The sequence below is a fragment of the Pongo abelii genome, chromosome 18 (genome assembly GCF_028885655.2).
Source record: "Pongo abelii isolate AG06213 chromosome 18, NHGRI_mPonAbe1-v2.0_pri, whole genome shotgun sequence".
In the NCBI taxonomy this organism is placed as follows: Eukaryota; Metazoa; Chordata; class Mammalia; order Primates; family Hominidae; genus Pongo; species Pongo abelii.
This window is the reverse complement of record NC_072003.2, coordinates 83,525,285-83,549,263: the sequence shown is the minus strand read 5'-3', so window position 1 is coordinate 83,549,263 and position 23,979 is coordinate 83,525,285. Positions and strand designations below refer to the sequence as shown.

The 23,979-nt window shown below is 44.9% G+C and overlaps 1 protein-coding gene across 2 annotated transcripts; it reads left to right on the top strand.

The window, feature by feature from the left end:
• Positions 1–17: 17 nt before the first annotated feature.
• On the top strand, positions 18–22,573 carry HSDL1 (hydroxysteroid dehydrogenase like 1). 2 transcript variants are annotated; one of them, XM_009250991.3, is made up of 6 exons: positions 18–161; positions 9,622–9,683; positions 13,727–13,952; positions 14,621–15,066; positions 15,278–15,505; positions 20,105–22,573. In XM_009250991.3, exons 3-6 carry the CDS (start codon positions 13,733–13,735, stop codon positions 20,201–20,203), a joined length of 993 nt encoding a protein of 330 aa, XP_009249266.1. In that variant the 5' UTR covers positions 18–161; positions 9,622–9,683; positions 13,727–13,732; the 3' UTR covers positions 20,204–22,573.
• Positions 22,574–23,979: the final 1,406 nt, after the last annotated feature.

Here is a 23,979-nt window from a genome sequence, read left to right as displayed (position 1 = left end):
GGACGCCGGGGGGTGGGGGCGGGGTCTGAGACGGCTCCGCCCCCGGCGCGTGCGCGGGTCACGTGAGGGCGCGGCGCGGCAGCAGCTGCTGCGGCCGAGACGGGGGCGGCGGCCGCGCGGGTCTGGCGGGATCGGTTTGGAAGATTTTTGCCGCCCTGCAGGTACCGCGCCCCCTGCGCCCTGGGCGCCCTCTCGCGGCCCTTCCGCCCCAGACCCCTCCTCGGTCCCCTCAGCGCCAGCCGGCTGCTCGGCGCGACCCCTCTGAGCTCTCACCACGCCCCCCAGGCCCCGGGCCCCCTCCGCGGCATCCGGCCCCGAAGCCCCTTGGCGCCCCTGACCCCAGGAAATCTTCGTCCCTCCGTCCCGTGAGACTCCTTCCTTCAGACCAAACACCCCCAGCCCCGCCCCTTCACATCTCAGAGCCCCCCTTCCCCGGGCTCCATCCTCACGCCCCCCGCCGCGGCGCTGCACCCCTGTTCTCTCCCTTCCCCCGGGCCTTGCCCCCTAAACCCCGAACCCCGTTGTCGCCGGCGCGTGCCCTGCCGTCCCTGCAGCCTCTCACCTGGCTCCTCCCCCGAGCGGCCCCAGCAATCGCCTCCTTTGTCGGTGCTTCTTTATTCTCCTTTCTAAACGATTTGGTTTGAGTTATTGTTGCCGTGTTTTTCTAAAATAGAAATATGCAGCGGTCGTGGGTTCAGCCAGGATTTCCGAGTTTGCTTGTGTTGACTGGGCCTTGCCGGGTGCTGGAGGGGAAGGGCTGGGAAGACGAACCAGGCAGGTCCCCGTTCTGAACGTGCCACCCAGACGCAGCCCCAGAAACCGGATCGCTGCAGCGCCCCTCGGTGATCCCAACATGATGTGTACAGGTGACTGCGAGTTACTCGGGGGGTCTCACAGTGGCTCCCTGGCCAGGACTCTGCGCCTTGCTGTACCTCCACCTGAATTGCAGGTAGCCCCTTTCTGAGTTGTGGGGTCTTGGGTGTGCTACTTTACATCTGTAAGCCTCAATTTCCCCATCTATAAACGGGAGAGTCAGACTGCGCTTTATAAGGTTAATGAGAGAATAAAGTGAGACAATAGGAATAAAGCACTTAGCAGAGTCTTTTGCATAAAGTGAGCTCTCAGTTTTACTCTGACCGCCACAGATATCCAGTAGCTAACATCAAACACAATAATTGTGGCTAATAGCTTAGGTCTGTTGAACACTCATGGACCCGCACTGTTCTGAGTGCTTTCTATGGACCACCTCATTTTATTCCTCTTGTAGTTCTTAGGCAGGAACTGTTACCCGCTTTCGTACAGGTGATGTGAGCAACGTGCAGAGGCAAAGTAACTTCATTCAGGACACACAGCTCTTAAATGGAGACCTGGGTTCCAACCCAGGCAGGCTCCTTTCAGAGAGAGAGAGTGTGTGTGTGTGTGTTGATTGATTGAGACAGTCTCGCTCTGTCGCCTGGGCTGTAGTGCAATGGTGCCTGCGATCTCAGCTCCTGCTACCTCTGCCCCCCAACCCCAACCCCGGGCCCAAGTGATTCTGGTGCCTCAGCCTTCCAAGTAGGTGGGATTACAGGCACGTTCTACCACACCCAGCTAATTTTTTTTTTTTTTTTTTTAGTAGAGACGGGGTTTCCATGTGTTGGTCAGGGTAGTCTTGAACTCCTGGCCTCAAGTGATCTGCCCGCTTTGGCCTCCCAAAGTTCTGGGGTTACAGACATGAGCCACTGTACCCGGCCGAGTTTGTGGTTTTAATCACTGCAGGAATATTCCAGGGCAACAGAGTTGAACAAATTGGTGCTACTTTTTTTTAAAGTAGGTTTTTAAAAATCGAAATGAATTATGCATGACATAAAATTTATCATTTTAGCCATTTTACAGTGTATAACTCAGTAGTTCTTGCTATAGTCACAATGCTATGCAACCATCACCAGTAACTAATTCCAGAACATTTAGTCACCTACAAAAGAAACCCCAACCCCATTAACAGTCATGCCTCTTTTCTCCCCCTGTCTCTCAGCAGCCCTAATTTATCTTCTATCTCTATGGATTTGCCTACTCTGGACATTTCATACAAGTGGAAACATACAACATACGGCCTTTTGTATTTGGTTTCTGTCCTTTAGCATAATGTTTTCAAAGTTTATCCATGTTGTAGTATGTATCAGTACTTCATGCTTTTTTATGGCTGAATAATACTCCTTTGTGTGGATAACACCACATTTTGCTTATTCATTCATTTGTTGATGGACATTTTGTTTGTTTCTGCCTTCTGGCAGTTGTGAATAGGCCACTGTGAACATGCAAGCAGGAGTTTTTATGTGAGCAAAAGTTTCTAATTATCTTGGGTATCTGCCTAGGAGTGGGGTACTCTGAATATTTTAGTTCTTACTGCATAAATACAGACATGAGAGTGAAGAGTATTGGATCTTGGATGAGAATCCAGGTTTCTAATTCCATGTTGCTGCTCTTTAGGCTCAGCTTCATTGTGCGTTTAGTCCTATACCAAAAATTGGCAGTGAAGGTAAAGACATCCCAAAAAGTCATGATACACCAATACTAACTTTGTCAAAGTGCTGACGCAGAGTATGAGCTGCTTCTTAAGTTTTTTTCTCGAGTGGAATTTGAGCTTTGAACACAAAGCAGTATTTGGTTCTGTTTATTAAATAAAATTGTCTACAGCAGCATGTCAGGTGCTGAGGAGGAATATTAAAGATGTGTGAGATCCGACCGGTCGCATCCCAGTGCTTTGGGAGGCCAAAGTGGGCGGATCACAAGGTCAGGAGTTCAAGACCAGCCTGGCCAATATAGTGAAACCCCTGTCTCTACTAAAAAAAAAAAAATACAAAAATTAGCCAGGCGTGGTGGCACACGCCTGTAGTCCCAGTTACTTGGGAGGCTGAGGCAGAAGAATCGCTTGAACTTGGAAGGAGGAGGTTGCAGTGAGCTAAGATCGCACCATTGCACTCCAGCCTGGGTGACAGAGCGAGACTCTGTCTCAAAAAAAAAAAAAAAAAAGATGTGTGAGATCCCAGCGTCACACCGTCACAAAACGCCAGGAGGATTAAAGACTTAAACTGAAAAAGCAAAAGTGTAAAATTTCTAGAAAATAATTCGAAAAAATTTCTTCGTGACCTGAGGCTAAGGAGGGATTTCTGAAATAAAACAAACCCTGAAGCGGAAAGATTGATATATTTGTCTATTGCAAAATTAAGACATTCAGCCGAGTGCAGTGGCTCCCACCTGTAATCCCAGCACTTTGGGAGGCCAAGGCAGGTGAATGGTTTGAGCTTACGAGTTCGAGACCAGCCTGGGCAACATGGCGAAACCCCATCTCTACAAAAAAAAAAAAAAAAAAAAAAAAAATTAACTGGGCTTGGTGGTACATGCCTGTGTCCCAGCTACTTGAGATGCTGAGCTGGGAGGATGGCTTGAGCCCGGAAGGCGGAGGTTGCAGTGAGCTGTGATTATGCCACTGCACATCAGCCTGGGCAATAGAGTCAGACCTTTTCCCAATAATAATAACAACACCTTTAGTTCATCAAAGACACTATAATGAGACACAAAACATACAGAGAGCTAGTATCTGGAATATTTAAAGAATTCTTACAGTTCTGAGAGGAAAAAAAGGAATGGACAAAAGATAGGAATGGGCATTTCATAGATTACAAAACACAGAAAGCACATACATATAAAAAGGATTGTAGCCTTATTAGTAACCAGGGAAATGTAAATTAAAACCATAATGAGATACCATTTCACAGCCACCCTGTTGGCAGAAGGTGAAGCTTTGGACACTACCAGCCAGTGACATTGAGGAGTGGCACAAACCTGCTGCTGGCGGGAGTGTGAGTGGGTTCTGCTGCTTTGCAAAAGCATTTGGCAGTGGAATGCATGTGGCCCAGCAGTTAAACCATGGGCAAATCCCTTTGCGAATTCTTGCACAGGTGTGCAGGAGATGGGCACAAGCGCTCCCTGCAGCGCTGTTCCTAACTGTAAAGTCAAAACCAGCAGAAACAGTGCACGTGCCTAGCACCAGCAGCAGGGGGATCTGTGAATCGTGGTGCATCGGAACCAGCAGCAGGGGGACCTGTGAATCGTGGTGTATCTGAACCAGCAGCAGGGGGACCTGTGAATCGTGGTGTATCTGAACCAGCAGCAGGGGGATCTGTGAACTGCGGTGCATCTGAACCAGCAGCAGGGGGACCTGTGAATCGTGGTGTATCTGAACCAGCAGCAGGGGGATCTGTGAACTGCGGTGCATCTGAACTGTGAGATACTGTGCAGCTGCAGAGGAGGATGGACTGCAGCTGCAGGGGCATGGATGAGTCTCGGGAATAATGTTGAGTGAAAGAAACAAGTCACCAAAGGGTCCATGCGGTGTGGTTCCTTTATGTGAGGTTCAAAACCAGGCGATACTTAGCAGTACTGTTACTGTTTCAGAATACATGCTTGGGGTATACAGCTGTTCTGTTAAAAGAGTCAGGGAGTGACTACCCCAGAATTTAGGAGAGAGGCTGCCTCCAGGATAGAGGAGGGGCTGTAATCAGAGGAACAGCATACAGGACTTCCACGACACTGGTTTTGTCAAGTAGGCTGGTGGCTAAGTGGCTGTTTTATTATTCTTTGAACTGTGCATAATAGGTTTTACATACTTTTGTATATATTTAAACATTTTTGCCAGGCACGATGGCTCACGCCTGTAATCCCAGCACTTTGGGAGGCCAAGGTGGGTGGATCACTTGAGGTCAGGAGTTCAAGACCAGCCTGACCACCATGATGAAACCCCATCTCTACTAAAAATACAAAAATTAGCTGGGCATGGTGGCGGGCACCTGTAGTCCCAGCTACTCAGGAGGCTGAGGGAGGAGAATCGCTTGAACCCAGGAGGCGGAGGTTGCAGTGAGCAGAAATTGCACCATTGCACTCCATTCTGGAAGACAGAACAAGACTCTGCCTAAAAACAAAAATTTCTTTTAGTTACAGAAAAATTCGTTTTCTATACATCTCCTGCCCTCCAGAGGCCTATGCTCTCCTTGGACAACCAAGAAACCAAGATATAAGCAAGTTGAGTGTCTAAATAGAATCCAAAGCAGTATGTGCTAAGTGCCACGTGGATAAGAGAAGTGGAGAGGAATTCAGAGGCAGGGGCAGTGCCACAGCCTGGGAAGGGAAGGGACAGGAAGGGAAGTTTCTCCCCAGGGCTGACATGTTGTTGGTGCTTGTCAGGAAGTGATTGAACTGAGGAGAAGGCATGGGACTTGAAAGGTCAGGAGGAACAGAGGATTTGGAGTACTGAGTACAAGACAGATTCACACTCTGAAAAAAGTAAGATTTCTTTGGAAAAATGTTTTCAATGAAAACAGCCATAGCCCTGGAACCTTACTGAAAAGCTGGACAATCCCAGCTGGTGAGGAGGACGACCTCAGGTCTACCCTGGTCAATCGAAGATGGCAGGAACCTCTGAGACTTTCTGGCTCCTGAATACACACAGTGGTTTTGGCTTAAGGGAGGTTGCAGAGTTTTCAGCTTGTCTCTTCGCTCTCCTGAAAGCTGAACTGACTGTTCATCCATCCCTTCCTCCCACTGTTTATCCTTATCCCCTGTGGCTGATGTAACAAATTGCCACAAAGGTAGTGGCTTAAAATGACACAGATGTCTCTTCCTTCTGGAGATGGGAATCTGAAGTCATTCTGACTGGGCTAAAGTCAAGGTGTCAGCAGGGCTGCGTTCCTCTGGAGGCTCCAGGGGAGAATCCTTTTCCTTGCCTCTGCCAGCTTCTAGAGGCCGCCCCCAATCCTTCACTGGTGACCCACCCCTCTCTCCATCATTGAAACCAGCAGCACAGAGCACCCTCAACTCGAGCTCTGTCTGACCTCTCCCTCTGTAGTCACATTGCTGTCTGTCTTTGATCTTCCTGCCCCCTTACAAGGACACATGATGACATTGGAGCCACCCTCCCCAGCTCAGTCCTCCTCAGTCACATCTATGGAGTCCCTTTTGCCACATAAGGTAACGTATTTACAGGGTCTGGGGATTAGGCTGTAGATATCCCTGGAGGCCATTACTCTGCCCACCACACTGTCGTTCGCTAATGCTTTGATTGTCTTTTTTTCCATCCTACTTGCTTTGTCATCTTTAAAACCCTGGCCAGTCTGCCTTGTGTTCTTTTACCACCTGCCTCACATCACACGCATTTGGATAGCTTGGTGATGTCCGGGTTTCAGCCAAGACTTTCCTCCCAGAACTCTTGGTCCGTGAAGGTTTTTGTATTTGATTTGATTGCCCTTTACACTGCTAAGTGGAGTCCCCTTCACTGTGGAGTGGGATCATGTTACAGGCCACAACAGTGGTGCTTTGAAGAGGTGACTTTGCTCCTTGCAGTTTTGACCATAATTGTCCCGTGACGCTTTTGTAGTTGTAACGTTTCCTGTAGGTTTTTGATGACTCTTGCCCTGTAGAAGTAGAAAATGCTTAAAAGATAATAGGGAATTGCCCTTCTTTTCCTAGTTTGGGGACAGTTCTGGTTTTGTTTTGTTCACAGATGTTTTAGTTTTCTGCAGAGATGAGAAAACAAAGCTTAAAATTTTTTTTAAATTTATAGTTTTCCAACTTCATCAAAGTATAATTGACAAATAAAATTATATAAATTTAAGGTGTACAACATGATTTGATATATGTATACTTTGTGAAATGATCACCACGACCAAATTAGTTAACACATTCATCACCTCAGTTACTTCTTTATTTCTTTATGGTGAGAACACTTGAGATCTACCCTCTAAGCAGATTTTAAGCCCACAGTTCAGTATTGCTCACTACGGCCACTGTACTGTACATCAGATCTCCAGACGTACGCATTTTATAATTGAAAGTTTATACCCCTTTGACCAAAACTTCCCACCCATACCCCCACCTCTAGCAACCACCATTCTTCTCTCTGTTTAAGAAAATAAAGCTTTAGAATAACTTTTTGCAGGTAGATCGTACAGGAATCAGAATTTTACTGTGTTGTAGTGTTGCTTTCCACATCATGGGTTTCTCTAGGTTGTAGGCTGCCTTAGTTGGTTTTGAGCTGCTATAACAAAATACCATGAACTGGGTGGCTTGGAAACAGCAAACACTTACTTTTCGCAGTTTGGGAGGCTGAATTGTCCAAGATCAAGGTGGTGGAGCCCTCATTATCTGATCGCCTCCCAAAGCCCCTCCCTTCTAAACCGTCACCTGGGGGGTTAAGATTCAAGACAACAATCAGGCCGTGGGGCCGAACGCTCAGACCATAGCACAGGTTAATAGCTTTCACTAATCAAGCCACAAAACAGTAACTAGTCAGATACCTAAAGTAACTGACGAGGCTTGATATCTACATATGCCTTAGTGGACTTCTAGGCTTAAATGTGTGATAAATTCCTTTGAAAGTTTCAGTGAGAGGCTATGAGCTTTTGAAATTTGGTGGCTTTGGGGAAAGTACTGATTTCTTTTGTCATGAGAAAAATCTTATTTTCCATCATGTACAGAAGGGTGGGGAAGAAGATCGAGAGGAGGGAATGAGTTTTAATTTCCAATTCTCTAACATTTTTGGCCCATCAGGGTGTGAGCGAATGTGTGAAGTGTCTGGCGAGGCTGAGGAGCAGCAGAGGCCACAGAGCCTTTGCTCTCCGTGTGGCCCTCCTTCATCCCCAGCTGGGTGACCAGGGCTCAGGAGCCCCCCTCCTCCCCTGCTGCGTTACTTTCCCAAACAAGCCCCACCAGCTCCCTCCCTTGGTGCTCAAGGAGGAGGTCCATGCACTCCAGTCTGGCGTGAAGGCATCTCCAGTCTGCCTCTCCCAGTCTCCTTCACGCCTGTGCGCCTGCACACATGGGGCGTCACACAGGACAGCACAGCCTGTGCTGTCCACGTGGGGGACTTCCTAGTGTTTCCTGAGTGGGCCAGACCCTTGACGGTGCCAAGCCTTTCTCCGTGGGCCCGGGCCCAGGAGGCCCCTTCCCTCCTCTCTGCCCAGAAATTCTGCTCACACTTCAAGACCCATTTCACCCCAGTGGCGCCCTTGCCACCTCACGTTGCAGTTGCTCGGTTTATCTTTCTCTGACTTCTGTGTATACCGGGTGGCACGGAGTCCTGGTTTATTCATGATGGTGTCCTCAGTCTCTGACGCTTTGTATTTTTCATTGCTGTTCTAGAAGTTTGGTTTTCCATGTAGACCTCGAGAGACTGTAGGACCGGTGACCGTGTGTGTTTAGGCCTCTTCGCTGTGTTGTTCACTATCCATTCCTAAATTGGCATTTGAATGTATCAGTCTTCTGTGGGTTTTGTGGATGTGAGTCAGATTTCTTTGTCTTGAACTGCCTCTAAGGAATGAAAAACTTGCGTTTCTATCCATCAAGGCTGAGGACCAGACCTTGAATGCCATCAGCCCCCCCTGATGCTCTGTGATTTTTAAAATATACATAGCAACAATAATATTAACACACGTTTAAGGTACTTGCACATGATGGTGCTCCCCTGACAAGAGGTGAGGGGTGTCTAGTGGGGGCGTTGAGAAGCTGGGCCATGATGGGCTTGAAGCCCCTCAGCCCCAGGTTCCTGTACTCACCTCTGCAGTGGGTGCATCTCCTCTGCTGGCCTGAGTGGGAGGTCCCTGATGGGTTTAGCACACAAGCTTTTCTTTCTGTAAAGGGTCAAAGGAATTTGTGGGTGGTCCACTCCTGAGCTGGGGGCTGAGCGCTGGACAGGAAAAGACTGCCTGTGAGCTGCAGCCAGAGACGTGGTAGTGTTGAGCTTCTTTGTGCCAGGAATTGTGGAAGGTGCTGGAGAAACAGAGAGGAGTAGAATTTGGCCTCTGCCCTGGAGGACTGTAGCCTGCTGGGGTGGTCAGAGACAGAACAGTTGCAACGCAGTGTGTGTGGTGAAGGAGAGGGAAAATGTGGACCAGGGGTTTCCTTTCATTGCCTCCTTAAAGCACCTGACCCACTCACAGCCTAGGGGGGCTGCCCCCAAACACTGTAGGACGCCTTCCTCCCTGCCACCCTGCCAGGAGATGAGGCAGGTGGTGGACACCTGAACTAAGGTGGGCCAGCCAGAATCCCTGCCAGGAATTTGGAAAGAGAGGCCAGGGCAGCCTGTGGCAATGTGGATGTTCCAGGGAACGCTGCAGGTGGAGCTGAAGAAGGGGTGTGCAGAGTGAGGCAGCAGGAGGCCCAGGTGAAACCCAAACAGGCACCAGGCAGAGAAAGGCACCGAGGGCAGCGGTGGCTGCTCTCTTCCCCGACGCCGGCCTGGTGCCTGGGCGGTGTTTCCCCAAGGGCCCCTGGGATTGGAATGGGCTTTTGTCCCATTTGATGAAATGTTCCCTAGGAAAAAAGGCATAGGAAAAGGGGGGCACCCTCCAGCTGTGCCTGAGGATGCGTGGACTGTGCCCCCAGCAGACGCCAGGTGCTTTTCTTATTCTGAGAGGAGGGTACTTGGTGCTTAGTACATGGTTTGCTGCCTGTACAGAGATTCATGGCGTAAGAATTTTTGTGCTTTCTTAATTTTTGAGCACCTGGATGTTAGTTTAATATAAAGTTTTCCCAGCTGAACTATGAGGAAAAGGAAACGCATTTGTTTCTTGTTGGTTTTATTCACAGATTGGCCTTAAGAGAAGGACGGAGCCGCATACTGCTGACGGCCCAGAACTGGCAGAGAGAAGGTAAGAGACCCCAGGGGAGGGAACGACCACAGCAGAAAAACTGGGGCCCCCTTTGTGGTCAGGCACCTTTTGCTAGACATTTACTTCAAAAAGGTTCAGATTCTTGAAAAAAATCGGGCTGAAGGAGGAAGCTTCCATCTGTGTGGGTTCCCTCCATGAGGCATGCCTGACTTCCTTTTCCTAGCGAGAGCCTTACTCTATACACTTGGAGCAACTCATTCCTCACAAATACTGCTTTGGCTACAACCCATTGATCTTGATATATAGTATCTATTTTTTCTTTCTTTTTTTTTTTTTTTTTTGAGACGGAGTCTCCCTCTGTTGTCCAGGCTGGAGTGCAGTGGCGTGATCTCGGCTCACTGCAAGCTCTGTCTCCCGGGTTCATGCCATTCTCCTGCCTCAGCCTCCCGAGTAGCTGGGACTACAGGTGCCCACCACCACGCCCTGCTAATTTGTTGTATTTTTAGTAGAGACAGGGTTTCACCCTGTTAGCCAGGATGGTTTTGATCTCCTGACCTCGTGATCCGCCAGTCTCGGCCTCCCAAAGTGCTGGGACTACAGGCGTGACCCACCGTGGCTGGCCTGTAGTATCTATTTTTTCATTGAAAACACTGTTTTAACAGCCTAGATGTATGCCTACCTGTTATTAGAAGAATAAGCTTAATATTCCAAGTGTCCAGGTTTCTTTAGTCATAGCTTGTTATTCCCAATTTTATTACATTTTGCTTGAGAGGTCCTGGTACATACAGGTAATTACATACAAGTAATTGTTTTTGCATTTACTTTCCTCATGGCCTTGTGTTTGATTAGTTATGACAAAAGGCACATACACGTTTTATGAGTTATTTCCGGAACTCACAATTTAGGATAGTCTAACATAGAATCTCGGTTGTTTTTTTTTGTTTTTTGGGGGTTTTTTTGAGATGGAGTCTAACTTTGTCGCCCAAGCTGGAGTGCAGTGGTGCAATCTTGGCTCACTGTTACCTCCGCCTGCTTGATTCAAGTGATTCTCCTTCCTCAGCCACCCAAGCTGGGCATTCACCACCACACTCGGCTAATTTTTGTATTTTTAGTAGAGATCGGGTTTCACCGTGTTGGCCAGGCTGGTCTTGAACTCCTGACCTCAAGTGATCTGCCCACCTCGGCCTCCCAAAGTGCTGGGATTACAGGTGTGAGCCACCGTCCCTGGCTGGAATGTCAGTTTTTAATGTTCTTATAGGATATTAATGTTTTGGGCATGTCTTTGGGAATCTGTTTTGGGCCTGTCTTTGGGAGTCCAGTACTTATGACTGTTCAAGGGCTACAGCCAGTGTGAAAACTCTGATACCGTGCCCGTCATCAGCATAACCAACAGCAGGAGGGTTGTGGGAGGGGTGGTGGTGCGGCTTCTTCCTCTCATGCAGATCTGGAAACAGGCATGCTCGTTCGCTACACCGAAGGGGGGCCCTAACTTTGAATATATTTCAAAGAATTGTCAATCAAAGGATTTGGGAGCAGTAAGGGGTATTGGTGACTGCTGTATGGAAGATTGCTCAGAAAAAAGAAAGATTTTGTTGAACTAGACAGCTCATATTTTAGGTGATCTCAGCCCATCTGGTTCATAAAGAAAAATTACCCCAAAGGAGCATTTATTTTAGTTGTTTTTAGCTTAAGTATTTGGCTTATGTACTTAGTCAAATTTAAAATGTTTCCTTTTCATGATGAACTTTGGCATTCTCATTGTGGGAGGTGAATTTCTGTGCACAGAGCCCCAGTGGACAGCATTTTACCTGTAGGGAATAAAGGGGCCCAACCTTTCATTTGAGGAAAACTTTTTTGTTTGTTTGTTTGTTTTGGTATGGAGTCTTACTCTGTCGCCCAGGCTGGAGTGCAGTGGCGTGATCTCGGCTCACTGTAACCTCCTCCTCCCGGGTTCAAGCAATTCTCTGCCTCAGCCTCCCAAGTAGCTGGGATTACATGTGCCCACCACCATGCCCAGATAATTTTTGTATTTTTAGTAGAGACGGGGTTTCACCATCTTGGCCAGACTGGCCTTGAACTCCTGACCACCCGCCTTGGCCGCCCAAAGTGCTGGGATTATAGGCATGAGCCACTGCGCCCGGCCGAGGAAAACATTTTTTAAACTTAATGCCACATTAGCTTAATTTGGTAACTTAATATAGTAGCAATATCAACTTAATACGGTACCAGTATGAAACTTTCTTTTTTAGAGAGATTGTTTCCTTATCGTAGGGCATTTAGGAATCCTACTGCTTCTCCATTTCTTCAGTTTTCAGTCATATTTCTTGTGTATGTTTTGTTGATTTGTAATTCACACTACACATTTATATATATTTATTCAACAGTTTTAAAATTATTTTATATGCTTTTTATCACAATATGGTGCCATTCTTGTATGTGTTGTGGTTCATTTGTTTTCTTCTGCTTGGTTCCTTTTTTACTCTGCAAAACTTGGTTGAGCTCAGACTACACTGCAGTGGAGCAGGAGGGAATTCCCCATTCTTTCTCAAACTTAGGCTAATTTGTGCTGCTATTGTTGGGTATTTTCTTAGTTTCCAGATTTTTTTTTTTCTATTTTAAAGGGATTTCTTCAAAAGTGGCCACCCCCAGAATTTTTATATTTCTTTTTCTTTTGGCTTAAAATCATGTTCTTTTTAGAATATAAGCTGTGTCCTTGGGTTTGTGTATATCTGAGTTCCCTGTAATATAAGTGTAGTCTGTTGTAGTTGTTTTGATATTTTGTCTTTCGCAGGATGCACACAGTTGGTTTAGCCTGACACGAAGTCCACTCACTCGGTCTGTGGCCAGGGCCCCCCATGCCTGGCCTTTGTCTGCTTCTGCAGGGTTATCTCTGATTGCAGGCACACACCTACCAGATCATGTGGCATTTTACACTATTTTGTTAAATGTCTGCGTCTTCACCTAGGGACGGTCATTTAGTTCATCTGTGAATCCTCTGAATCACAATACATAGAATATAGTAGGTGCTTAGTATATACTTGGTACGTGGACACTCACCACAGTTGTGTTGGACTTTTCTTTCCTCAAATGTAAGAGACCAGGCAACATAATGGTTACAAATTAAGTTAGAAGATGGAGGAGTGCTCACTCTGTTGTCATTTGAGAAGCCATTTTTCCAAGCTTGGAGGGTATCTCTTTAAAAAAAAATTTTTTTTAATTGATGTAAAGGTTTTTGAAAGCTGAGTTTTGTCTCCAGTGGATTGTAAGCTTTTGAGGCCAAGGCCATGTCTTCGTGCCACCTCTGTTTCATCTCCTTTGTCCCTACACAGGTAGTAGGTCCTCCGTACTTGCTGATTATGAATCAAGTAAAGAAATACATGTACCTCTGCTATATGAATTAGAAGCCTTGTGTTTGTTATTAGTAGACTAGGAGCATGTTTCAGGCACAGAGCATATTGTGTTTATCTCTGTAGCCGCAGCATGTAGTGTAGTACCTGAATTTTAGTGGGAATTTGGTAACTTCTGGTAGTTATGTTGATTAGTCTCCTTGGAAGAAAGTAACTTTATAAGCTACAGATATTAAATGGTGAGATCATAAATTGACTGAATCTCCAGGCGTGGTGGCTCACACCTGTAATCCCAGCACTTTGGGAGGCCAAGGGTGGCAGATCACCTGAGGTCAGGAGTTCGAGACCATCCTGGCCAACATGGTGAAATCCCATCTCTACTAAAAATAAAAAATTAGCCGGGCGTGGTGGCATGTGCCTGTAGTTCCAGCTACTTGGGAGGCTGAGGCAGGAGAATCGCTTGAACCCAGGAGGTGGAGGTTGCAGTGAGCCAAGATTGCACCACTGCACTCCAGCCTGGGCGACAGAGTGAGACTCTGTCTGATAGATAGATAGATAGATAGATAGAAAGATAGATAGACTAAAACCATGCGCCATGTACATTTGAAAAATTAGTGTTATTTGAACGTACAATTGAAAGATCTGATGCCCTCAGCTGGATGTCTTCACTTAGACTGTGTATGTTCCTTTAATTTATTAACCAAAGAGGCTGTCTCTCTTTCCTTCTCCCTGCAGGTTGCCATGGCTGCTGTTGACAGTTTCTACCTCTTGTACAGGGAAATTGCCAGGTCTTGCAATTGCTATATGGAAGCTCTAGCTTTGGTTGGAGCCTGGTATACGGCCAGAAAAAGCATCACTGTCATCTGTGACTTTTACAGCCTGATCAGGCTGCATTTTATCCCCCGCCTGGGGAGCAGAGCAGACTTGATCAAGCAGTATGGAAGATGGGCCGTTGTCAGTGGTAACCTACTTTATAATCAAAATAATCTTTTCTGTGAAGTCGGATGCATTATTCAAGGAGCTGTTGAATTTAATGTGGTGTTTTTATGGGAACATGCTGATAAAAAAATAAAACTTATGGCTCCTGCCGTGATTATGTTCACATTTCATTTTCTTACTGCTCTCATCTTAGGAAGAACTTGCCTCATGATTGGTATCCTTCCTAGTCTGCTCTCTCCTGTTCCCAGGCCTCCTCCAGACCCACTTCCTACCACTTGCTTTTCCTTTTTGTTCTCTGTTTTAAAATTGTCTTGAAACTGTCACCACTTTCAGAAATGCTTCACCTATTTTGAATTTCATTTTAATTTATGAAGATTTCCCAGAAAAGCACCTCCTGCCACTCATTCAAGCCAGATAGTAGTTTGAAAACAAATTCCTACTGTGTCTCCTAATCAATATGGTGAATGTAAAGTAACTCCCTGTCCGTGTGTCAGGATGTCTGGGAGAGTGTTTAGCATGTGCCCTTCACATTCCTGATTCAGCAACAGTGTCCTTGACTCGTAGATACTAGAACCGACTTGATTTCTAGTGTGAATTTTTCTGTGACTAAACCTGACGGGGTACTTCGGGTCCATTTTAAGAGTCACACCGTGAAATACGCATGCTCACTTTTCCTGACTTGCATCCTAGGTGCAACAGATGGGATTGGAAGAGCCTATGCTGAAGAGTTAGCAAGCCGAGGTCTCAATATCATCCTGATTAGTCGGAACGAGGAGAAGTTGCAGGTTGTTGCTAAAGACATAGCCGACACGTACAAAGTGGAAACTGGTATTATAGTTGCGGACTTCAGCAGTGGCCGTGAGATCTACCTTCCAATTCGAGAAGCCCTGAAGGACAAAGACATTGGCATCTTGGTAAATAACGTGGGTGTGTTTTATCCCTACCCTCAGTATTTCACTCAGCTCTCCGAGGACAAGCTCTGGGACATCATAAATGTGAACATTGCCGCCGCTAGTTTGATGGTCCATGTCGTGTTACCGGGAATGGTGGAGAGAAAGAAAGGTGCCATCGTCACGATCTCTTCTGGCTCCTGCTGCAAACCTACTCCTCAGCTGGCTGCATTTTCTGCTTCTAAGGTCAGATATTACTTAACTGGAAGATGAAATCCTAATGCCACAGAACATTTATTAACAATTGTTTGGTCTGATTTGTTGAACTCTTTGTCAGCAACTCACATTTGCTTGTCCTGTATTTTTTCCTGAATTGATAATAAGCAAGTCTTTTTTTCTCCTGAATTTTCAAGTTCACCCAGAATTAAGAGTCTTTTCCTCACCTCTGTCTCAACAGGCTTATTTAGACCACTTCAGCAGAGCCTTGCAGTATGAATATGCCTCTAAAGGAATCTTTGTACAGAGTCTAATCCCTTTCTATGTAGCCACCAGCATGACAGCACCCAGCAGCTTTCTGCACAGGTGCTCGTGGTTGGTGCCTTCGCCAAAAGTCTATGCACATCATGCTGTTTCTACTCTTGGGATTTCCAAAAGGACCACAGGATACTGGTCCCATTCTATTCAGGTAGGAGTGTGCTTCAGGTCTCATAATTAGATTAATGCATCGTGAACCTATCTCAGTGATACAGAGAAATCTGAGTAAAGCCTAAGATGAGAATTATAAATTCTGACTCTTAAGCCTGACACTTAATAAAATAATTTTGGTTAAGACACTAAATTTTCTTTTTTTTTTGAGATGGAGTTTGGCTCTGTCGCCCAGGCTGGAGTGCAGGGGTGTGATCTCAGCTCACTGCAAGCTCCGCCTCCCGGGTTCATGCCATTCTGCTGCCTCAGCCTCCTGAGTAGGTGGGACTACAGGCGCCTGCCACCACGCCCGGTTAATTTTTTATATTTTTAGTAGAGACGGGGTTTCACCATGTTAGCCAGGATGGTCTTGATCTCCGGCCTCGTGATCCGCCCGCCTCAGCCTCCCAAAGTGCTGAGATTACAGGCCTGAGCCATGGTACCTGACCAAAGACACTAAATTTTCTTTTGTGAGATTATTACATTAAGAATTTTCAAAAGTTGAATCTATGTGGCACCTTAAAGTGAAATATACTACTTTGGCTGGGGTGTGGTGGCTCACATCTGTAATCCCAGCACTTTGGGAAGATGAGGTGGGTGGATCACCTAAGGTCAGGAGTTCGAGACCAGCCTGGCCAATATGGTGAAACCCTGTCTCTACTAAAAATACAAAAATTAGCTAGGCTTAGTGGTGTGTGCCTGTAGTCCCAGCTACTTGGGAGGCTGAGGCAGGAGAATCGCTTGAACCCAGGGGGCGGAGGTTGCAGTGAGCCAAGATCACGCTACTGCACTCCAGCCTAGGCGACAGAGCAAGGCTCTGTTACCAAAAAAAAGAAAAAAAAAAAGAAATATGCTGCTGTAAGTGGATGTTAGGACTATAAAAATACTAAGTATTTACATGGGAATTTCAAAGTAAAAGATTCTAGTATTGCTTGAGGGTTACCTCTCAGGGAAAAATATAATCCAAAAAAACCACAAAACCACAAGATAGGGCTATATTTCGTGCAACCATTTTATCAAATAATATCTCCATATAGTCTTAGACTAATTTTTTCAAGAAGCATAGAATTTTTATTTTAAGCTTATTGTTTAGGCATGACAAAGGATTGGTACCTTTTAGTACTTTAGAAAGTAACTTTCTTAGATATTTGAAATTGTGATCCTAAGTATTAATATGAGTGCATAATTATTTATTACAATATATTTGAGTTCCTTTATCTGACGTAGTAAAGAGATGTGCCCTAGTTTAGATTTTTTTTTTTTTTTTTTTGAGATGGAGTTCTGCTCTTGTTGCCCAGGCTGGAGTGTAATAGTGCGATCTTGGCTCACTGCAACCTCCACCTCTCGGATTCAAGCGATTCTCCTGCCTCAGCCTCCGGAGTAGCTGGGATTACAGGTGCGTGTCACCACGCCCGGCTAATTTTTGTATTTTTAGTAGAGACGGAGTTTCACCATATTGGTCAGGCTGGTCTCAAACTTCTGACCTCAGGTGATCCACTCGCCTCAGCCTCCCAAAGTGCTGGGATTACAAGCGTGAGCTGGCCGGGCATGGTGGCTTAAGCCTGTAATCCCAGCACTTTGGGAGGCCAAGGTGGGCGGATCACGAGGTCAGGAGATCGAGACCATCCTGGCTAACACCAGGAAACCCCGTCTCTATTAAAAATACAAAAAAATTAGCTGGGCATGGTGGTGGGCGCCTGCAGTCCCAGCTACTCAGGAGGCTGAGGCAGGAGAATGGCGTGAACCCAGGAGGCGGAGCTTGCAATGAGCTGAGATCACACCACTGCACTCCAGCCTGGACGACAGAGCAAGACTCCGTCTCACAAAAAAAAAAAGAAAAAAAAAAATACAAGTGTGAGCCACTGCACCTGGTCTGAATTTTTTTTTTTTTTTTTTAAATATTCGGAGTTTTCTTAATTACCAAACAGATATTTTTGGGACTGTTTGCATAAAGAGTATTCGATTTACCACTACCAAATAAACATATAAGTATATCGACAGTTAATTATTACTTTTAATGAAAAGTGAGAGATTAATAAGAAGCAGTTTTGGTCGGGCGTGGTGGTGGCTCACATCTCTACTCCCAGCAGTTTGGGAGGCTGAGGCGGGTGGATCACCTGAGGTCAGGAGTTTGAGACCAGCCTTGCCAACATGGTGAAACCCCATCTCTACTAAAAATACAAAAATTAACTGGTCATGGTGGTGCATGCCTGTAGTCCCAGCTACCTGGGAGTCTGAGGCAGGAGAATTGCTTGAACCCAGGAGGCGGAGGTGGCAGTGAGCTGATCACGCCACTGTACTCCAGCCTGGGTGACAGAGCTAGACTCTATCTCAAAAAAAAAAAAAAAAAAAGAAGCAGCAGTTTTATTTAAGTAGTTGTTTCCAGGTTCTTTAATTACTTGAGAAAAGCAGAGAAACCTAAAAAGTAGTCTTAGAAGTCACTGATCATAAAATTTTTTTAGAAATAAAGATATGAGGATCGGGTTTAGATGCAGTAGATGTTTTGACTGTGTTTATAAAACACGAACATTTTACTCAAAATTAAATTTTGTTCACATTGATAAACTTTCCTTGAGAATGTATTTTTCTGCCAAGAAATTCTGTTAAGCTGATTTAATTCCTGGAGTAGTTTTCTGTATAAAGTTGTTAAAACTTTCTGTTTTCATTTTATGTTACTCAAATTATTTTCAACACCATCATTTTTTATTTCCAATTTTACATCAAAGATTTGATTCATCCTTTGCTGTTTTGTCCGTGGCATATTTCTCTGGTAGCTTTTGCTGCTGTGATTTTGTTCACAGAGTGCGTGAGTGTGTGTGTGTGTGTGTGTAGGTGTGGGTGTGGCTGTGTCCTCCCTGGAGAGTAACCTGTGTCCATTTATTGACAAGAGGATTGAATGACCTCTATTATCATTCATCAGTTCAGTTCAAGACTAGAATGTCAGTACTTGCCAAGGGCCTGTCTCTCTTCTCTTTCATATACACGGTATTAGAACTTTCATTCGGTTCTGAACAAATCTGTTAGAGGAGTGTGGGCTTTCTCCACCTCAGCACTGTTGGCATTGAGAGCGGATAATTCCTTGTCATGGGGAGCGTCCTGTGTATTGTAGGATGTTGAACAGCGTCCTGGGCCTCCACCCACTAGATACCAGTAGCATCCACTCCCAGTGTGACAACCAAATATGTTTTCAGACATTGCCCTATGTCTGCTGCTAGCACAAAGGCCCTGAGTGAGACCCTGAAGCAGAGCAGCATCAGCAGGACTCCCTCCCCTGGTCCCCTGAGCCTCCCTCATCATAGGTCAAGATACCATCCCAAGGTCCTGGTGTTTCTGACCGGTTTTCTTGTTGAACTTTGTTCCATACTACCCCTCAAGCCCCAGTTTTCTCATAGAGTACTAACCATGTATGCATCTGTCTGTTCCAACTTTCCAACTGATTTATTCCTATAATGATTTTGTGGTGTGTTTTTTGTTTTTGTTTTTGTTTTTTTTTTTTGAGACGGAGTGTCACTCTGTCGCCCAGGCTGGAGTGCAGTGGCGCGATCTTGGCTCACTGCAAGCGCCGCCTCCCAGGTTCACACCATTCTCCTGCCTCAGCCTCCCGAGTAGCTGGGACTACAGGCTCCCGCCACCACACCTGGCTAATTTTTTGTATTTTTAGTAGAGATGGGGTTTCACCCTATTAGCCAGGATGGTCTCGATCTCCTGACCTTGTGATCCAGCTGCCTCGGCCTCCCAAAGTGTTGGGATTACAGGCATGAGCCACCGCGCCCGGCCGATTTTGTGGTTCTTAACCGGTGAACATTCTGTTCATATCACATTAAGTAAAGACAGAATTGTATTTACATGCAGGACAGTCCAGCCTCATTACAGGAAGTAGGGTAGGTGGGTGGTGGTCATTTTTCTATTCCATGTAGAATCTAGGGTAAGATCTTAGGTAAAAATAGGTATTCAATACAGTAGTGCCTGGGGGCTTTTTCTTTTATTGTATTTAATGTGATTCGTGGGAATTTGTTGTGACTGGTGGGTATTTGTTGTGACTGGTGGGTATTTGTTGTGATTGATTGGTGGGTATTTATTGTGATTGATTGGTGGGTATTTGTTGTGATTGGTGGGTATTTGTTGTGATTGATTGGTGGGTATTTGTTGTGACTGGTGGGTATTATGATTGATTGGTGGGTATTTGTTGTGATTGATTGGTGGGTATTTATTGTGATTGATTGGTGGGTATTTGTTGTGACTGGTGGGTATTTGTTGTGATTGGTGGGTATTTGTTGTGATTGGTGGGTATTTGTTGTGATTGAAGGGTATTTGTTGTGACTGGTGGGTATTTGTTGTGATTGATTGGTGGGTATTTGTGATTGGTGGGTATTTGTTGTGATTGGTGGGTATTTGTTGTGATTGATTGGTGGGTATTTGTTGTGATTGGTGGGTATTTGTTGTGATTGATTGGTGGGTATTTGTTGTGACTCGTGGGTATTATGATTGATTGGTGGGTATTTGTTGTGATTGGTGGGTTTCATGTGCTGGTCTGTGTACTTGTTCCTTCAGTGTTGATTTTGGGTTCTAACCTTACAACCTTTTTCTCTTTCATTTTTAGTTTCTTTTTGCACAGTATATGCCTGAATGGCTCTGGGTGTGGGGAGCAAATATTCTCAACCGTTCACTACGTAAGGAGGCCTTATCCTGCACAGCCTGAGTCTGGATGGCCACTTGAGAAGTTTTGCCAACTCCTGGGAACCTCGATATTTTGACATTTGGAAAAACACATTTAATTTATCTCCTGTGTTTTATTGCTGATTATTCAGCATACTGTTGATTCGTCATTTGCAAAGCAGACATAATACTGTCAGAGTGCTGTGAAAAACCTCAAGGGTGTGTGGATGGCACAGGATCAATAATGCCTGAGGCTGATTGAAGACATGTACATTTCAGTGCTTTTTCCCTAAGCTGTTCAAAAGTTACGCTTTTCTGTTATTCTAGAGCCACAGCAGTCTAATATTGAAATATAATGTGATTTGTCAGCTCTTATAATTTCAGATGTTGTTTTTTAAGGGAAATTGACCATTTCACTAGAGGAGTTGTGCTGGTTTTTAAACGTGCATCAAGAAAGACTACTGAAAAGTATTATTTTATAACAGATTGCTGGTACTATTAGGAAAAATCTGTGTGTATTGTATAGCTCTAGCTGTTTGACTATCTGTAATGTCTGTAATGAAAATGCTGCACTTCAACTGGTATTTCATTAGAGAACCGTGTGTGTGCGTGTGTGTGTGTGGTGTCTTTGAGCAACTTTATTTATGGTTACCATATTTTTAAAAAGATTTTTTGTCAGGATGACTTAACATGGAATCTTATAGGGTATTAAAAGAATCTAGATTATTCCTTTTCATCCTAAATAAGCCTACCAAATTTCATGCTGTTGGTTTGCCATGAATAATATTACTTCCTACATTGTATTTTTGTTTGTTTTTTCAAATCTGCTATGGAATGAACTTATTCCTAGATTTGGATATGTAAGAGAAACCTGCAGTCATCTTTTGATTTATAAGGCAATTCTTGTGGATAAATAGTGATTTCTCAGCCTCTGACCCATTTTATAACTGAAATTTAGCCCTTTAGAGCTTGTTATATCTGGTTTTCCTACGTTTTTCTATGTAATATTATTCCATTCCAGTAGCATTATTGATAGGAATAATAAGTATTTATGGAATAGTAAAATATGGACAAATTATGTGTGTGACATATCTGTCAAAATAAGTTAGAAGCTTATTCTTGGTTTATGTAATGAATTTATGTATTGTAGTGAATACCTTTATTGGTGTGAAGATAATTATGCACAAACCCTCACAATATGCGTTAACATTGAAACCTATGAAATGTCCTTAGTTTGGGTCGTATAAAGCCAACCATTTCTGAGGACTATGTACCTAGTGCTTTGAAAACTGTAAGTCACTATATGAATATGACAATATGTGCACATTTAAAATTCAGAGCTCGGCATTGTGGTACTGATGCAGAAGCTAGTAGATTGGTTAAAAGTCTGGACTTCTGTGGCATTTTTTTCGTGACGTGGAAATCTATCATGAGCAGACCTAAGCACAGTTTTATGGACACAGTTTTGCCCATGACATTGCCTACCGGATTTCCAGATGTGACTTGCACTCAGAAGATCAGTGGTCAACTTCAGAAGCTCTTCCACACTTAGATCATGTCTTCAGAACTTAGATGTGAAAATCTACACGCTGGGAGATGCTGTGAGCCCCAGGGTTTTGGTGGAGTTAGCTTGGAATCCTCTTGACTTCATGCCACACTGACGTGAACTTTGATGTATAATAAGCAGCAGCAACTTCATGTGAAAATATTGTCAGGTAGTTATATGTAAGGTTACGTGGTCCAGTAATGTCTTAGATTGATAAATTAGGTATGGAATCAGAATCAGTGTTATGTGATGAGAACAGGTGAACACACCTTGTCAGTGATGATGTAAAATTCTCTACTTGGCAGGACACGGGCAAACATGCTGATTGGTGCAAATGTGGTGCCGAGCTGTCCATAGCTGTAGTGAAAGATGACGAGCAAGACCTTCTCCAGGTTTTCTAGCTTTCATTAAATGTATTTTTTCCCCAGAGCTAATTTGAAAGTTGATTGAACCATTGTGGATGGGGTCTCATTAAGAATGTGGGAAATAGGGGCCGAGCGCAGTGGCTCACGCCTGTAATCCCAGCAGTTTGGAAAGCTAAGGCGGGTGGATTGCTTGATCCCAGGAGTTCGAGACCAGCCTGGGCAATATGTCCTGTCTCTACAAAAAATACAAAAATTAGCCAGGCATGGTGGTGCATGCCTGTAGTCCCAGCTACTTGGGAGGCTGAGGCAGGAGAATTTTTTGAGTCCGGGATGCAGAGGTTGAAGTGAGCCAAGATCGTGCCACTGCACTCCAGCCTTGAGACAGAGCGAGACCCTGTCTCAAAAAAAAAAAAAAAAGAACATGGGAAATATGAACCTTTGAAAGTTAATCTGTGAATTGAAAGTTTAACAATAAAAGTAGTTGTTTCTGTTTCCTTTGGAAGAGTTTTGTTCCAGATTTTTGTAATTTGGTTGTTTGTAATTTGGAATGAGAGAATTTTTTTTTTCTTAGGAGCGATTGCAAGAAATTAACTTATGAACAACAGTGGTCATAACTGATTAAAAGCTGACACGTCAGTAACCAAATTGTTTATAACTATGCGCCTAGTCTTTGGAAGCTACTGGGCTGACTTCTGGATCTCTTTCTCTTGGTAGGTTGAGTAAGGTGAAGATTGATTTGATCATGGAATTTGGCTGTGTGGATGGAGTTCATTGGTGATTTTTTTCCATGAGCCATTTCAGTCTTCAGGCTAGATTGTAATGGATTCAAGAAAGAGTGGGAAGAAGAAAAAAAGGGAAGAGAGCAGATAGAGACAGCTCCTGGGAGACTTTCCTGTGTTTTCCTAACCTCAATTACTTAAACTCTAATCACATTTGGGAACCAGAGGGTTAGGTGGTTATGTCCTCAAAACCTATTCCAGTCAATCTATGTCTCAGTCTCAGTATTGGCTTGTGTGTTATTTATCTTTTTAAAGATTCATATATGTTTAATGAGTATAAAGCTAAGCACAGGACAGCCGTGAATTCAGTAGAAATATTCTGTGTAATTCCTGGCCGGGTGCAGTGGCTCACGCCTGTAATACCAGCACTTTGTGAAGCTGAGGCGGGCGGATCATGAGATCAGGAGTTTGAGACCAGCCTGACCAACGTGGTGAAACCCCATCTCTACTAAAAATACTAAAATTAGGCAGGCGTGGTGGCACGCCCCTGTAATGCCAGCTGCTCAGGAGGCTGAGGTAGGAAAATCACTTGAACCCAGGAGGCGGAAGTTGCAGCGAGCCGAGATCGCACCACGACACTCCAGCCTGGGAGACAGAGCAGCACTTTGTCTCAAAAGAAAAAAAAAAAAGAAATATTCTGTGTAATTCCTATGGTGAGACTGAAAGGGAAGGGAGGCGGCTCTAGAACCTACTCTGGAACATGCATAAATAGAACTTCCACTTCCACAGCAAGCCCCCTGCGAGGGCGATGTGCTCTGCCCAGCCCCACACAGTGCCACTGTTGAGGGCAGGATGATGGTGCTGCCGGTATGGAGCCAGGTGCTCCGGGGGGAGGGGATGGGCAGGCTCATGGCCTTCCCGTGGCGTGACGTTGACACCCTTCTTCAGTAAGTGTTTGCTCAGGTGGTTGTGGAAATACTTACGGGGGTGACCTCCATCAGTGAGTTGGATGGGAACTCACAGTGGGGCAGGACTTGTGTCATCATGCTTTGTGGACAGTAGTTTCCCCTTACCCACAGTTTTGTTTTCTGAGGTTTCAGTTACCTATGGTCAATCAAGGTCCGAAAATATTCAATGGAAAATTCCATAAATAAACAGTTCATAAGTTTTAAATTGCACATAGTTCTGA

Excerpts from the sequence above, each read along its gene's own strand:
- HSDL1 (XM_009250991.3), top strand. The coding sequence starts at position 13,733 with ATGGCTGCTGTTGACAGTTTCTACCTCTTGTACAGGGAAATTGCCAGG. Across the intron at positions 13,953-14,620 it reads AAGATGGGCCGTTGTCAGTG|GTGCAACAGATGGGATTGGA; the intron begins GTAACCTACTTT and ends CTTGCATCCTAG. Across the intron at positions 15,506-20,104 it reads ACTGGTCCCATTCTATTCAG|TTTCTTTTTGCACAGTATAT; the intron begins GTAGGAGTGTGC and ends TTTCATTTTTAG.